General features: G+C 40.9%; 1 protein-coding gene across 1 annotated transcript in view; it reads right to left on the bottom strand.

Annotated features, from left to right (window-relative positions):
* Positions 1 to 17,794, bottom strand: part of LOC134671780 (transient receptor potential cation channel trpm) — a 410,982-nt gene that overhangs the window by 84,650 nt on the left and 308,538 nt on the right. The window contains exon 8 of the mRNA XM_063529610.1: positions 13,857 to 14,013. Coding sequence (XP_063385680.1) covers positions 13,857 to 14,013 — 157 coding nt within the window. The remainder of the gene's footprint in view (positions 1 to 13,856; positions 14,014 to 17,794) is intronic.

The raw sequence follows: 17,794 nt of genomic DNA, 5'->3' as shown, positions 1-17,794 counted from the left end.
GCCAGCGTAAGTTACTTGCTTTGTTTGCCGTTCTTTGACTCTGTCTTCTAACGATCCATCCTTTAACAAGTCTAGCCTGGAACGAAGCTTCCTACGCTGCAGTAACTCTGCCGGTGATACCCCTGTGGTACTATGTTCTACATTCCGATACGCTAGAAGGTAAGCCTGCAACGCTGCATCTATATCGCCACCCTCTCGCATAGCCTTTTTAATTGCCCGCTTGCACAACTTGACCGCCGCTTCCGCGGCCCCGTTGGAAGCCGGATGATATGCGGCCGCAAAGGTGACCTTGACCCGATTATGTGACATAAAACTATTATACTCTTGGCTCGTAAAAGGTGGACCGTTATCTGAAACTACTTCCCGTGGTAAACCAAAACGCGCGAATGTCTCTCTTAATACCTTAATTACTGATTTCGCCGTGGTCGACTGCATTTGGAAAACCTCTAACCATTTAGAAGTAGAATCGATAAGAATCAAAAAAGTCCTACCCTGTATGGGTCCCAAGAAATCGATATGTAATCTGGTCCAGACATCCGTCAAGTACCGCCAGGGCTGCGGCGGCGCGCGCGGCGGCGCCGCGCTCTCCGCCGCGCACGTGCCGCAGCTCCTGCAGGTGCGCTCCACGTCCGCGTCGATGCCCGGCCACCACATCACGCTGCGCGCCATACTCTTCATTTTTACAATACCCATGTGTCCCACATGCAGCTCCTGTAATAATTTTTCCCGCAACACTTGTGGGATTACTAACCGGTAGCCCCAAACCATGCAGCCCCTATCCATATACAATTCGTTTCGTCGTAAAAAATAAGGTTGGAATTCCCTATCGTATACCGATGATGGCCACCCGGCTTGTAAGTAACTTACTATTTGCCTTAATATAGGATCTTTTTCTGTGCTAACCTGAACCATTTTTTTATCTATGGGTAAAAAATCTTGAACAAAATTCAAATAAGTAACTTCTTTCGTTAAACCGACCGATCTTTTTACCGGTAAACGGGACAGGGCGTCTGCCGCGTTATTCTCACTGCGCACATATTCAATATTAAAATTATATCCGGCTAACAATACCGCCCATCGTTGAAGTCTACTAGCTGCCATTACTGGTATTCCTTTCTTTTCGCCAAAAATAGATACCAGAGGCTTGTGGTCGGTCCGTAAAGTGAACTCTCTACCGTATAAATATTGGTGGAATTTTCTCACCCCAAATATTATACTTAATGCTTCACGTTCAATTTGCGAATAGCCCTTCTCTGCTGCATTGAGTGTTCGTGACGCGTACGCTACCGGCCGCTCGCCGTTCGGCGTAATGTGGGACACCACCGCGCCTACCCCCAAACTACTAGCGTCACATGTGAGAACCACCGGCAGATCGAGGGAATAATGAGCCAGGACTTCACTAGACATTAATATTTCTTTTATTCTCCTAAACGCCTCACTACACTCTTGGTTCCATTGAAAAGTAACCCCCTTCTTTAGTAACTTATAAAACGGTGTGAGTATTGTACTAATATTACGGACAAATTTCGCATAATACATTACTAAGCCTATAAACGAACGTAACTCCGTAATATTATTTGGTTCGGGAACTTTTTTTATTGCTTCTATTTTCTCGGGGCACGTGTGTACGCCTTGTTTACTGATAACAAAACCTAAGTACGTCACCGACTTAGAAAAGAATGTACACTTATCTTTCCTAACCTTCAGACCGTAAGTTTTGAGCCTCCTGAACACCTCGTGTAACGTTTTTAAATGCGTTTGATCATCTTCCCCGGTTATTATCAGATCGTCTAAAAAAATACCTACACGCGGTAAATCTCCGAACAGCTGTTCTAATTTCCTCTGAAAAATACCGGGGCTCGACGCTAAGCTGTATATAAGTCGATTGTACATGAACAAGCCTTTATGAGTGTTTATGACTGTAAACCTTTTGGACTCGTCTAATTCAAATTGTGCGTATGCTTGCGATAAATCTAATTTTGTAAATCGATTCCCTCCGTGTAATTTAGCGAGTAAGTCATCAACCCGTGGCAGCGGAAAACGGTCTACCTCTAAACATTTGTTGAGAGTTAATTTAAAGTCAGCACATACCCGAATCGTTCCATCTTTTTTCATCACCGGAACAATAGGCGTAGCCCAGTCGGACGAGTTTACCGGAGTGATCACACCGTCCGCCACCAGCTGATCGAGCGCGCGCTCAACCGGTTCGCGCAGCGCGTACGCCAGCGGTCGCGCGCGCAGGAACACGGGCGCCGCTCCCTCGCGCAGCCGGAACCCCACCGTTCCGCCGGTAAACCTTCCCAAGCCGTCTTCAAACACTTCACAATATCTGGAACTGAAATCGTTTATGTCAAAAATATGTTTCGTACTGACATTATTACAATTTACGGATTTTACTAAGTCCGGCAGAATTCCTAATTCTTTTATCCACTGTCTGCCGAGTAAACTCGTTTTCCCGTTAACCATGACATACAAATCTAACTCTTTACATTTTTTATTATATTGTACCGAAGGTAATATCTTACCTACGGGTTTGACACTAATGTCCGTATAATAAGACAAATTCAAATCGCTAGCTTTTAACGGACACTCAGGAAATAATTGCTTATAACAATCATAGCTAATACAAGATATCGGACTGCCCGTATCTACTTCCATAACTAAATTTACATTATTCACTCGTAATTGCACCATGTAAGGTCCATACTTCTTCAACTTTTTAGCATCTATAGAAAAGTTATTTACCTCTTCACTGCCGTTACTGTCACTGTCTGAATACTGGTAGACTGTCCGCTCTTCTAGCATCGCATGAAATGCGACGTTTTTTCTCAAATTTGGACACATTTTCTTAAGATGCCCTTCTTTGTTGCAAACTCTGCAAACGTAGGCCTTAAATTTACACGAGCTCTGCCCATGTTGCCCTCCGCACGCCGAACATTGTTGCGGTTGTCCACCCTTCCAGTCCGCACTGTTCCTAACGGCTCGTCGCTTGACCGCGCCCGCGCCCTTTGACCCGCCGCACTGCGTGACCTTTGGACCGCGCGGTCCATAGCGCTCCGTACTGGCCGCCTCCGCCGACTGTCGCTTGTCCCGCTTCACCGCGGCCATCTGATGAACTGCCGTTGCCATCATGGACGATGATACTCCCTCCTCTGTTATAGACCGGCCCTGTACCAGCGCCGCATGACTTTCCGCAGCTTCCATCGCCACCGCCATTTTAAATGCTCTTTCAAATGTTAGGTTATCTTCCGTAAACAACTTTTGCCGAATGCTATCATTACGGATACCACACACGAATTGGTCTCGTAAGTTATCTTTTAAACTGGCTTCTTGAAAATCACAATCTTTGGTTAACTTTTTTAACTCCGCAGTATATTCCGCAATGGTTTCGTCACTTCTTTGTGTCCTCTGCCGAAATTTAAATCGTTCGGCCATGGTACTCCGTGTTGGCTGTAGGTGCTTCTTCATAAGTGCCACGAGGTCCTCGTATTTTTTTGTCGACGGTTTGTCCGGTGCACATAAATTTGCCATGAGTTCGTACGCATCACTACCCATGACGGTGATTAAAGTAGCTACTTGCACTGCCTGTTTAACGTCGTTAGCCAAAAAAAATTGTCCCAAGCGCTCCACATATAAGTCCCAATTATCCTTATGGACATCGAACGCACCAATTTTACCGACCGACATTGTCACTGCGAAATTCACTCACGACCACTAAAAAAAACGTTCCACACGCGTTTACCGTTCGATTTCGTCGCCACTGAAGTATATTAAGGTGCACTGGCTATCCAGGAACTTCTAGAAGGGAGAGAAAGCACAAGACACGTCCACTTGGTAACAACCATTTATTGAAAGAGAGCGATGATATGTGGGTATGCCTTAATCTGTCGCCGAGAATTGGTTCTACCCTCTTACATAATTATACTCATATATTACATAGTGTAGTCATATTTAGTCGCCTTATAGTCCGACAAGAAATTTTAGAAAATTATTGAGGGCGCCACTTCCTACGTTACTGTCACATTTTTGACATAAATATATATGGTCAGAGCTGGTGTGATTTAAGACATTTTAATTTATCATTTATTTGCACCAGTATTTGCATTTACAAGCTGCTATTAAAACATTTGAGAAACTTTATTTCTATGGTTGGTCATTGCATTGGTTAAGTAAATAAGGGATGAAAGTTTGTACACAAGTTCGTCAAAAGTTGGTTAGCCAACGGGTAACCCATGCAATCTCATGGGACACTGTGGCAAGTTATGAATACAGGATAATTTGTGTCCTCGCACGGACTATTTTTTATGAATTGGTACAGAGAAAATGAAAATTTGATTAAAAATTGATTAAACAATTTACACAGATAAGATACCTACCTAATCGCAAAACTTATTCTTAAAAGTTTTGCTCGTTCTTCAAAAATTTTAATATACATATATTACAAGTCTTAAATGTACCGAAAAATGGTAATTCATGGATAAATTTTCAATTTGCCGGATGAAGCGGAATCATAATCATATTCCTGCCGAGGCAACATATAGTGCTCCACACATGCGATTAAATTATGTGTAGCTGCAATTTGTGAAGATTTTCTAAAAAAGGATAGAGACGAATATGATAAACACTTTTCTGTTACATGTTTTGTTTTCTGTTTTGCCCTGGTAGAGAGTTGACTGGTAGAGAATGCCTAAAGTGGCATGAAGTCCGTCTTTTCTATGTGCAATGAAGTTTAAAATAAATTAATAAAATCACCATATATGTGTTTTCTTGCACTGCTCCGCAAAGTCAAAGTACAAAAGTAGCTTACTCCGAAGCTTGAAGTTAAAGCCGGCTAATCCTCCTTCATTGTTCACAGTCGAGCGACAGAAGCGAAATTACTTTATTAATACTCTCCTTACTCTCTTTTGTAAACGGATCAACGTTTAAGTTATTTTTGGGTGTTATTTAAATTGCTTATTCTTCAGCTACAAAAAAAAACTTGCCAAGCGAAAATTGCTTAGCGCGGATTGCGGCTTAACTTCAAACAAAAATGTATAAGTACATAAAACTCAAGTGTACAGCAAAAGAATAGTCATATTACTCCAACTGTAGGCGGGGTGGATAAATTTGTTTAAACTACAATTTTTTTCAAAGATTTACTAATCCTTTTTGGGACACTTAGCGCCACTTGCACCGTCCCACTAATCCGAGGTTAACCGGTTAAACCGTTAATCCAGTGTCAAATTGTACTGGTAAAGAAGGTAACTCCAGATTTAACCGGTTAACCCCGTGTTAGTGGAATGGTGCAAGGGGCCATTATCTACTTAGCAGACACTATTTAAGTAATGAAACACATTGTCTTAAAAAATGTCTGAAGTAATCTAGTTTTATCAGGGGACAACGCGTTTCAACTTTTAAACGTCTTCACGGTAACATACAAGGTGTAAGAAAAATAGCAGGGATACCAAATATGCCCTTAAACGCAAGGGCATATTTGGTATCGCCTTCTGATTAGGAAAAAATAGAAGAAGCATTTTTTCATCATTTTAGACGCGAAAAATTTTTGGTCTTGTATGAAGAGTTGACCGATTTGAACGACCCGGCCGATAGATTATTTTTTTTTTCGGAACATGAACATGTTTCTGCCACTTTCTCCTAGTCAGAACACGATACAGAATATGCCCTTAAACGGACCACCACTATTTTAGTTACACCTTGTATATGTAAATGTCGGCGGCCGATCGTAAGATCAGGCAGATCGTAATGTTCCTGTGTAATGTTTTGACGATAGTCACATTACACCAATATATAGGTAGGATAGGTTCGTTAGGTTGCTTCAGATGCCGAAGGGCAAACTGCCCAGAAATAGGAGCCCCGCCTAGCGGGGCTCCGTCGACTTAGGGAACGAGTCAAAACTTTTCACGTTTCACGATATGCCTAGGAATTTCACGATATGCCTGATTTTACGATCGGCCGCCGACATAAATACAACCTCAATGTGTATGAATTGCCTTATATCATAGGCATAGTGCTCGGCGATGCAATCGCATTTACAGCGATAATGCAACCTGTCGGCGTATTATGGATGGCTTTATCCATCTTTATCCACGTGATAAAATAACTGTCACTTTTTAACACCGTGGGATAGAAAGTGACGGACACCGTTTTATCACGCTGTCACGTAGACAAGAACGACCATCATATCCGTACTGGAAAATTGTTTGCGAAAACGGTTTGCAGCTGATGAATTCATCCAACACTCTGCACTCAGACGTACCGTATCGCAATGAAATTGAGACTCGTCACAGGCGACGTCTGTCTGTCAATCTGTTTAACTGTTTGAAGCAAGTCTAGACGAAGTGAAATGGCATGAGATAGATGTGCAAATGTATTACTTGTTACTCAGTTGTTTGTGCTGAATTGATTTTATTTCTAAGACTAGACTTTACTGACCATTGGTGTGATGTGGTAGTCGCGCAGTGATTTTCTAAATTATTAGGTAGCTGATTGCGGGGTTAAATCTACGTTAAATATAATTTAATTTTAACTTTTCACTGTCCAAAATACGTATAGTTAGTGTGGGTAGAAGTTTGAGTCCCTGAGCCTATATAAAAAAATCTACTGGTTTTACGTGACTTAGCACTTAAAAAAATTAAAAGAACTATGATTTCATCCTAATTATTGTAATCTAAAAGCCTGAGTAAGTCTTTAACTTTAAAGCATTAAGATTTAAGACACTCAAAAGACTTCGGAGTCTTAACCAGCACTAAAAATAGCAAACACCCCGAAACTTGGTACATCAGAACTCCACTATCTCCGAGCTGAAGGTTTTACGACGTTTATGGCTTCCTCTTCCTACAAACGGTGATATCCAGTGAAAGTTCCAAACTCCCGTCTCCTGATAAACTTTAAAGACGTAAGTTCTTAATCCCATGTTTAACTTTAAACTAGTGATGTAGCTTCGTTAAAAGAGATATCAATAAACGTTGTCAAGAAAAGGAAAGCATCAAATTATTTCAGACATTTTAAGGGAAATTCACTGCTTCTCTCTCTCTTTTATCTCAGTATTGGCCTAGGTTAAATCTTCAAATGTCTCGGAATCCGTATAATTTGAACTTGCTTTTTCCTGTTTAGTACAGCTTTCGACATGAATGCTTTCGTCTTTTTCCTTCAAATGAGTGATAGGCTGAAAGTCTTAGGAAATTTCTAGGTTATGGTGCTATAGGTTTGAAATAATTAAGTGATTTAAACTGCCGAATAAGACACACGAGCAGCCGATTCAACGGAGGATTTATAAAATACATATATGTACGTATGTTAGTCTGTAAAGAATTTGAAATACGGGCCTTGTTGCCTTATTTAAATTTCTAAATAAATTAAACGTTAATCTACTCTAAGACCCTGATATTTATCTCCTGTCAAAAGATTCGGTTCATTTTATAAAGAAATTCTACACGAACGATTTTTATTTTTCCCAATCCCAGTCCAGCACAACTTTAAATCTCTTCGTTCACTGCGTTGATTAATTTCTCGGAGAAACGTTTCTGCTAAATCAATATTGACTGTCGAATGAAATATGAGCTCTCGGATTACAGCAAATATGGAGCGTTTGTCACATTTATATGGAAATTCTGTCGTCAACCATCCGATCTGCAATAAGTGCAGTAACGTTTTCAAATGTGGTAAAGATTTTTGACCAGTGGTGGCAGCATGGTTCCATTTTTATCGCCTGTCATTTTTGCAGTAACATACTTGTTAGAACGTGACAGGCATGGTGATTGATGGTGATAAAAATGCGTCCGTTCTACGGTCGCAGGGTTCGAACATGAATTAGATGCCAAAAAAGTTTGTATGAAATTCAGGTAAGAAGAACCATCCTAATAATAAAAATTCTGTGAGTTACCAGTTTAAATTAATTAATAATTATATTGAATACAAGGGTTGAATATCTATGAAGGGGGGTATGAAGGGGGGAATATCTTGCCTCGAAAATGTTTTTCTCCTGTAAATAAATATTTTGCAAAGAGAATTATTTACAATATACAAAATATTTCACGATAAGTAAATGTTAAATCAAAAGCCCCGAAGCGCGAGAGATATTTGATTAAAATCAGCCTAAAGCCATATATTTGTTGTTTGTATATTTTTTTACTTTAATTACTTACTATTTTTTTTTCACACTTTCAATGCGGTTTAAACAAAAAAGCACTTACGAATACAATTTAAAAAAGGTAATATTTTGATCCGTGTCCGACCGAAGTTTTATATCCGGTTTCGCCATAAAAATCATTTTCTCGGCAGAAGGTTCGATTTATGCCAAAAAACTGTATGTTAGTGTCCGACTGGAAGTTTCGGTATCCGTTTCAGCCGATTTCGGACGGATTATAGTAATAGAGTAGGTACGTCGAAACTAACTTTGGGCTGACTATAAAGTGACAAAGCGAATGTTTTAAAGTGACATACTTAATTATATTCTTATTTTGGTGTTTACGGTGGCACCCTCTATCACGCACCAGGCGGTTTAGCATAATTTACGTTTCCGCGTGCGAGGCGATACGTACTTGAAGTCGCGCTTGATGTATGGAGTCGCGCGATGCTAGACCGACTGGTAAGTACGTAAAAGACTCATTTAATATTTATGTCGATAAAATAAACAGACAAGAAGCTTTACATTTCTTTAAGGATTTTATATCAGTATACTTTCATATTCATATTCATATTCATATTTATTATTAATAATGTACACATACATTACACGTCAAATATACAAACGGTGAAATAATAACTAAGCAAAGCATCAAAATAATGATATACACAAATGAGATACATTAAATTATACACAAATGTGTACAATAAAATTAATTATTGTACGTACACAAATTACCTATGTAATAAAATGTCTCATGAAAATTATTCTATTTTACTGTGTTCTACAATATTTCATTAATGTCGTAAAAGGCATTGTCAATTAGCCATTTTTTTAACTTATTATAAAATGAATTATCATTTGATATACTGGCTATATCTTCAGGAATAGCGTTATAGATTTTGGGGCCCATAGCATACGTCGTTTTGGTAGATTTAGTTAGTCTGAATCTAGATGTTTCAAGTATACCTCTGTTCCTGTACCTTAGGCTTCTTAGGTTACCCGCCCTGAGGGGAAATGCGTCAATGTTAGTTCTTACGAACTTCGCGATGTTGAAAATGTACTGCGATGGTACTGTCATTATTCGTAATGATGTAAATAGTTGGCGAGCTGGTGAGCCGGGAGGGGCGTTGGCTATTATTCTTACAGCTCGTTTCTGCAGCACGAATACGCGATGCCAGTCAGCGGCGACTCCCCAAAATTCGAGACTGTAGTTTAGCACAGAATGGAAAAGGGCAAAATAACTGCCACGCACTTGGGCCTGTGGAAGAATAATAGACAGTCTTTTAAGTGCAAAACAGATTCCTGCTAACTTTGTGCAGACTAATTGAATTTGGGTGTCCCATTTTAGTGATGTGTCGAGGGTAACGCCCAGGAATTTGGCAGAAGTGACTTGTGGGAGTGTTGTGCTGTTAATGACTACAGCGAGCGGTCTTGGAGGTCTGCCACCCAGGTTAAAATGAAGAACCTGGGTTTTTGCTACATTTAGGACGAGTCCGTTAACAGAGAACCAGTGGAGGAGTTTATGAACGTCACGAGCAATCAATGCTTCTAGGCAGTCTATGTTCGGGGCGGTTAGTATATCGCAAGCATCATCAGCAAAGACGAACATATTGCCGTCCACCGCGTCCGGTAAGTCATTGACTTGCAATAGAAAGCATAAATTAGCCAAGGACGACCCCTGGGGGACCCCCATGTCAACACAGCCGTCATCCGATTTTGTTGATCCATTATTTATTACAACTAGTTGCTGTCTTTCCTTTAAAAAGTCGATCATCAAACTTAAAACAGGGCCGCGCAGCCCGTAGTGCTCAAACTTTTTGATTAAGACGTTGTGATCGCAAAGGTCAAATGCGCGCGTCATATCGCAGAGAACTATGGCTACGTGTAAATGTTTTTCTTTGGCCTGCATTATGTTCTGTAATGTTTCGCGGATAACTGACACACATGAGCGATTTCGACGATAGGCATATTGTTTGAAGTGTAGTAATTGAAACTTTTCTAAAAAGTTATACAGCCGATTACTTATGCCAGCTTCGAACACTTTGGCCATAGTGGGTATTATACTGATTGGCCTGTAGTTTTTTAAGTCATTCTTTTGGCCTTTGCCCTTATAAACGGGTACTACTTTTACTTTCTTAAGTATGCGCGGATAAATACCTATTTTTATTAATTGGTTGAAAATATTTGTTAGTTGAGCTATGACAAACGGAAGTCCAACTTTGAGTAACATAGTTGAGGTGTCGTATATATCGCAGGTGTTTTTTGTAGCTATTTGCTGCGTTATGATTTTGTGCAACTCATCATAAGTAAACGCGGATAATTTGACGGAAACAGGACTTGGGGCGGACGAATTACATAATAATACATTTGCTAGTTCCGGGCGAGCTGTGGGTGCATTTGCAGTACTTGCAGCAGATAAGAAAAATATATTAATGTCATTAGCTAACCGGTTTTGCGATGTGTATTGTTGGCCGCGGCTATCTGTTAATAAGTCCAGATTGCATTGACGCTTGCCGGAGGCGCGTCCTGTGACGTTGTTTACGATTTGCCACAGAGTTTTTTGTTGATTACAGCTACTTTGTAGTGTTTTAGTGTAATATTCACGTTGTACGTGTGACAGAGATTGTTCAAATTTAATTGACTGTGATATAATAAGTTGCAATGTTTCACTACTGTTCGGGTTTCTTTGAGCGATATCAACCAACTGCGCAAGAAGTTGTTTTTGCATTATTAAGTCGTTTGTAACCCAAGGACAGTTATATTTATTGTTTACACGTATAAGACGGTATGGAAAACAGATACTAGCGGCGTTATTTAATATATTTGTAATAGATGTTAGATGGGTAATTGGGTTGTTGTGAACATTTTGTTCGATATTTAACCAATCAATCGAATGGAGATAGTTCTTAAATGACTCAAGTTTGTGTTTAGAAAAGTGGCGTTTATAAGTAGTCAAAGTGCCCGTGTGTTCGTGAGTGATAGTAAGTTTTTGTGCTCTGTGATCGGAAAGGTGAGTTTCTACTGATTGTGTTATGTGTTGCAACTTTGTTAGGTTATTTATATATATGTGGTCTAAGCATGTGCTCGACGAGCCAGCGATACGAGTCGGATACGTTACTATTTGTGTGAAATCAAAAGACATAACCAAATCTACCAAAGCGCGTTTTTGTGATGAGTCAGCTATGTAATCGACATTAAAATCGCCCACTACAACAACCTGCTTGTTTTCCGATTCCAATTTAACAAAAAATTTCTCAAATGATAAAATAAATCGTTCAAATGTCGTCAAATTAGAACGGTAAATACAGACAATAATAAGGTTATAATGAGGGAGTTCAATTGCAGATATTTCAAGAACATGTTCTTCCGAGACATTGCATAGATCAATTCTTTCAAGAAACTTAACATTATCCTTAACATATATTGCTGAGCCACCGTGCTCCATGGTTTGTCTACAATAGCTACTAGCAAGTTGAAAGGTATTAAATGCTATATGTGTAATTTCTGTGTATTTTAACCAATGTTCGGTTAGGCATAAAATATCACATAATAGTTCGTTACAAAGTAATATGTCAATTTGTCTAGTTTTATTTGTTAGGCTTCTTATATTTTGGTGGCATATGACTAATTGCTTACTATCATTAGATTTGATCTGGCCCGATCGCGGATTATGTTGAGTTGTACCTGCATGTCTAGTTTTTTTATTTATGTCCCTAATGTTGTCGTGACTTGCTATCTGAAGCGTTTCTGTGGCTACTGCTTGTTGACGGTAGGTCGTCAACGTCTGTAACGGAGCCCTGGCGTGCAGAACGGGAGCGGCGCGAGGCAAGAGCGCGCCCGGCGCGCCCGGAGCCTCCGCGAAACCACTCGCTAACCTCTATGCCGGATGGCCAGTTTTCAGCGGACATGAGCTTGTCAAAACTGCTCTGAGGCACTGTAATAGCGAATGAGGCGTAGAATTGATGTTTTAATTGCAGCCTATCTACTGTGCAATCAGTCCTACCAATTTTTCTTGATATATAGGATTGTATGACTTCTGGGGTCGTGTCAGATTTGAAAAAACACGCATGTAATTTTCTTACGCGCTCGGTCGTTTTTAGTTCGCAGTCTTCAGGTCCAGTGCCCTTGACCGCGACTCGCGATGAATTTTGTCTCATGCGGCCCTTAACATATGTTGCAGTACGCCACATATTATTATTATTGTCGTCGTCGTCGGCCCGCTTACCTGCATTATTTGAGATTGTGTCATTTTTGTCGATATTATCGTTGATCGGCGTCGTTGGGACTACGGATTTAGGTGTAGCGGTTGCATCATTACGGGTTGTCATTGGAGTTTCCTCATATTTGTCCGTTTTAGGAGGTAATGAGTAGCGTTTCGCCTCGTTAACGGCGATTTTGGTAGGAAGCGCTCGGTGACCGTTGGTCGCTACCGTCGGATTTGCTCTGCGCTCGATCGCTGCCGCAGGATTATTTGCGCGTGTCTTTGGTGCCGTCGATTCGTTTGGTTGAGAATTGCTTGAAGCTTGTGGATGACACTTTGTGCACTGTTGTTGAGTCACTTCTAAGTTGCATATTTTTCCTTCTAGTCTCTTTAGATCCGTCAATATACATCCAATTTTGGTTTCTATTGGGTCCAAAAACTTTTTTATCACTTTTTCTAAGGCTTCTACGGTTGATTTCGACATATTTCAATTTTAATTATTTAAAGAACCACGCACACACTTGTAGCGGATGCTTCCCAGCCGACCGCGGACGACATTTCCTTATCTTCGTTCCTTTTTACGTATTGTGTTTAATGGAATTACCTAATGTAATAGACCGGGAGATAGTGACACATTTTACTGGGTCATTTGTACCAGTATGGCGGTTCGTCAGGGGTCTAAGTACGTACTGAACGAAATAAAAATGATGGTCATAGCGCTGGTACCGGCGGCCCAATCGCGTGGGCGTTAGTCGAACGTGTCAGCGGTACCAGCGGTGTCCGGTACCAGCGCTATGACCATCATTTTTCTTTCCTTCATTACGTGCTTAGACCCCTGACGAACAGCCATACTGGTTCAAATGACCCAGTAAAATGTGTCAATATCTCCCGGTCTATAACACATGAATGTTGAATGTCTTTATAATTCTATTTATTTTGTCGATGAAATGGAAAAGAGGCGAGATATTTGCTTTTATTCCATTTCATGAAGCACATATAAGTGGCTTTATCAAGTTCAAGCTGACAGATTTTCTGTGGCAATAACCAAAATGAAATTATGAGCTACTTGGGCTCTTCATATTCGAATAACTTTCAAGGACAAATTATTAAGTGGGCCAGGATGCGTATTCTGATTGGAATATCACACGTCACACACCACGACGGGTACGGACGGCGTACCGGTTACTTACCGGACCGTGTTCGTGCCGCCTTCTATGACCAGGCAGACCACGGGTGTTGATGCTTGTCACAGCACTATGTCTGTCTCCCTCACTCATGTGGCACGCTATGTCCGTCTCACTCTATACGTACTTGTGCACGAACGCGATGAGGTCAGCAGCGCGGCCGCTGCCGTCACACACCACGACGGGCACGGGCGGCGTGTCGGTCACATACTCCAGCACCGCGCAGACCGTGTTCGTGCCGCTTCTATGACCAGGCAGACCACGGGTGTTGATGCTTGTCACATCACTATGTCCGTCTCCCTCACTCGTGTGGCACGCAATGTCCGTCTCACTCTATACGTACTTGTGCACGAACGCGATGAGGTCAGCCGCGCGGCCGCTGCCGTCACACACCACGACGGGCACGGGCGGCGTGTCGGTGACATACTCCAGTACCGCGCGGACCGTGTTCGTGCCGCCCTCTATGACCAGGCAGACCACGGGTGTTGATGAATGTGTGTCTGGAAAGAATGAGTTAGTTGTAATTTTTACAATACTACACTAAATAACACTACCAATACTTGTAGCTATATTTATGAGTATGATCAAAAAGAGGTGACAAAAGCGGCTGACGAGAGCATGAATTACGCAACAATTGATTCAAATTGAATTTCATATACATTTTTAATCATTATAAACATTTCTAGGCGTGGATATAGGTCACAACTCCAAGTGTAAAGTATTAGTAATCGTACAATGAAACCACCTCAGCTGATTATAGACTGGTTTATTTTTTATTATAGATTGATTTATTTTTAATTTTTTTTTTCGAAATCAGATTCCCTTTGGGATTGTAGGTTCGTATCCTACCGGCTGCGCCATGTAAAATATTGGGAATCGTACAATGAAACCACCTCAGCTGATTATAGACTGATTTATTATTTTTCTTGCATGCCGATCAACCTACCCTACATCTCAATCTACTCATATATAAATACTGACACCAAGTAATTTAATTCCTAATGGGCGTCATCTGGGACCAAACGACTCGAACTGTTGCTTTTCCAACAAAATATTCAAAATTAAAAAAGTTTATGTCATGTAGTAAAACTCGCAGCAAATTTTATTTTACGCCAAGAATTTTGAAGGAGTTTCCTCTCATTAAAATTTAATTAACTTGGGTTAAACTAAACTTGGGAATTACGGGAATTTTTAGTAATGAAGTTATTTTCAAAATATTAATTCGTTCGTGGTTTATTAATTGAAGCAGGACTCAATGATTCCATTAAAATATAATATAAGATAATTTAATTACAGCAACTCAATTATTTGAAGATTAGGCGTAATAATTTGATTAGAAAATTACCTATATTTAAAAATAATTCAATGGCAGTTTAGAAGTGTTATCCAAAGTATTGCCTAACACATGGACCATCGGCTTTATAAGCAGGGTCACAACCTGCTAGGCCAGACACTAGACAGATTGTTAACAACGTTCGATTTCTATAGTTATCATAGATAAGGCGGTCTCTATATAATAGGCCTTTATCATCTGTGTCAGATGTTTTAAGCAGCATCCTGGTTACTACACTTGCGTTCGTGGCTGTAAAGCCCTATACGAGAGAAGATCCCACGGCCACACACGCGGCAGGTGTATCCTCCCCCAGGTGGGCGGGGGTTGGAGGCCTGCTCGAGGCGCCTCATGCATTTTTAGGGTTCCGTACCCAAAGGGTAAAACGGGACCCTATTACTAAGACTTCGCTGTCCGTCCGTCCGTCTGTCACCAGGCTGTATCTCACGAACCGTGATAGTTAGACAGTTGAAATTTTCACAGATGATGTATTTCTGTTGCCGCTATAACAACAAATACTAAAAACAGAATAAAATAAAGATTTAAATGGGGCTCCCATACAACAAACGTGATTTTTGACCAAAGTTAAGTAACGTCGGGAGTGGTCAGTACTTGGATGGGTGACCGTTTTTTTTTTGCTTTTTTTTTTGTTTTTTTTTGCATTATGGTACGGAACCCTTCGTGCGCGAGTCCGACTCGCACTTGCCCGGTTTTTTTCTTTTAATGAGGAAAACCAGGCATCGTCGTGCTTGGATTGACCATCGTGAATAGCACGACGCCACACGGGGCGGTCTTCGGCCAGTTTCTGCCATTGGCTACATGATATGTTAAAGGCGGTATCTATAGTGTATAGTGCGACATAAAATAGTAGAAATTAAATAAAATTGAACTAATAAATTTTATACTAAATTGTTGCCATTTTGCTTCAAAAATATGCATGACAGTTACGTAGGGTAGGAAGCGGCGTCCTCAATAATTTCCTACAATTTCTTGTCGGACTATAACTGAAAAATTGTCAAACTTAAGAGATCGCTCGAGGTGCTCTGTAAAAATATCTCCTTAAGAATTTGTTTTGCGTTTTATCGAAAGTAAAACGTAAATGATGATCAGCTGAAGCTCATCAGCTTTCCAAAGCTCCCATTTGATTTGTTTTACAAAGGATGTAAATGTGATCCTAACCGTAACAAAAGCATGCAAATTGGAACGTCCATCTTTTCCGTAATGATTGAGGGATGGACGATTCAATCGATTTTGATTTTCTGATTTGAATAAAAAGTTCCCTATAAGTGTGATAACAGAAGTTTCAATACATTTTCTTATTGGTTTTGACGACCGGTCTGGCCTAGTGGGTAGTGACCCTGCCTGCGAAGCCGATGGTCCTGGGTTCGAATCCCAGTAAGGGCATTTATTTGTATGATGATACAGATATTTGTTCCTGAGTCATGGCCGTTTTCTATGTATATATTATATACATCGTTGTCTGAGTACCCACAACACAAGCCTTCTTGAGCTTACTGTGGGACTTAGTCAATCTGTGTAAGAATGTCCTATAATATTTATTATTTTATTACTCTCATTTATTTATTTTTCTTCTTAAGCTAGGTCATTTATAACATGAATATAAAAGTAAAATACAAAAACACATAAAAAACAACAATAAGTATAAACACATTATAAAAAACCTAACCTAGGGTGCCGCCAGCAGCGGGGCAGGGCCCAAGCTGCCGGTGGTCAGGGCCGCAGAGAGAGGAACCGGCGGACTATCCGCGCCGTGTCCAAGATCACCGCCTTCTGCATCTGACCCTTGATCCAACCACCTAGCAAGAGTCTCTCAAGATGTCGGTCGAGACTCTTCGCTATTAGACCGTTCACTGAAACGACTATCGGGACAATGATCGTCGAATCAACATCCCACATAGCGGTTATCTCGTGAGCCAAGTCTAGGTACTTACTGGACTTGTCCTTCTCGGCTTTCACGAGATTCTCATCATGGGGGATGGTGATGTCAACGAGCACGGCCCGACGTTGCGATCGATCTATTATCACGATGTCAGGCTTATTGGCTACAATAGTCCTGTCAGTGATGATAGATCGATCCCAATAGAGCGTGGCACGACCATTCTCAAGAACAGGCGCAGGTAAGTACTTGTAGTATGGTACTTCGCAGTCCACAAGGCCGTATAGAAGAGCAAGTTGCTGGTGAATAATCCTGGCTACGAGATTATGTCTGTGCAAGTACTCACCGTTAGCAAGATGAGAACAACCGGAAATGATATGCCTGAGTGATTCTCCGGGACGGCGGCATGCCCGACAAATGTCGACCGTACCGTCCTTCAGGATATATTTCCGATAGTTGTTCGTCATCATCACTTCGTCCGCAATTGCACAGGCAAAACCCTCGGTTTCTCCGAAGAGGTCCCCGAATCGTAACCAGTTCACCGACGCGAGCAGGTCCACATCGGGTCCCGTGAGGGCCTTGTAGAACCGCCCGTGTAGCACCTTACTCTCCCATGCCGCCTTGCGATCCGCAGTACTTAGTACCACAGGTTTGCGCCAGTTCTCGTTTGCCAAGGAGAGCGGCGTGAGGTTCCTGTCTACTGCCACCACATTATTTTATTTATTATTATTTTCTTATTGGTCCTGGTTTTTACCCCATTTTACTTGGGGTCAGCCCTCCTAAGTATTATTGCACCACATCGCACGATTGTGGGTTGTCTCCGGTACTGCATTGATAGCTTTTAAGTCGTTTTTAAGTGGTAATTAGTGAGTTTTGGCTGTCACCTGAAGATTTAGCAACTGAAGTTTCAATAGCTATGCCATTTATACGTTTTAAAATCCATCAGCACTTAATATTATTACAAGTAATGAGTATTTAATGTAACGATTACGGTCGTTAGTCCTTTTATAAATATCATTCTTTGTCTATCGAATACAACTCTGTTATCAATACA

The sequence above is a fragment of the Cydia fagiglandana genome, chromosome 16 (genome assembly GCF_963556715.1).
Source record: "Cydia fagiglandana chromosome 16, ilCydFagi1.1, whole genome shotgun sequence".
Taxonomy (NCBI): Eukaryota; Metazoa; Arthropoda; class Insecta; order Lepidoptera; family Tortricidae; genus Cydia; species Cydia fagiglandana.
The sequence above is the reverse complement of the archived record's forward strand: the minus strand, read 5'-3'. Positions and strand labels throughout refer to the sequence as shown.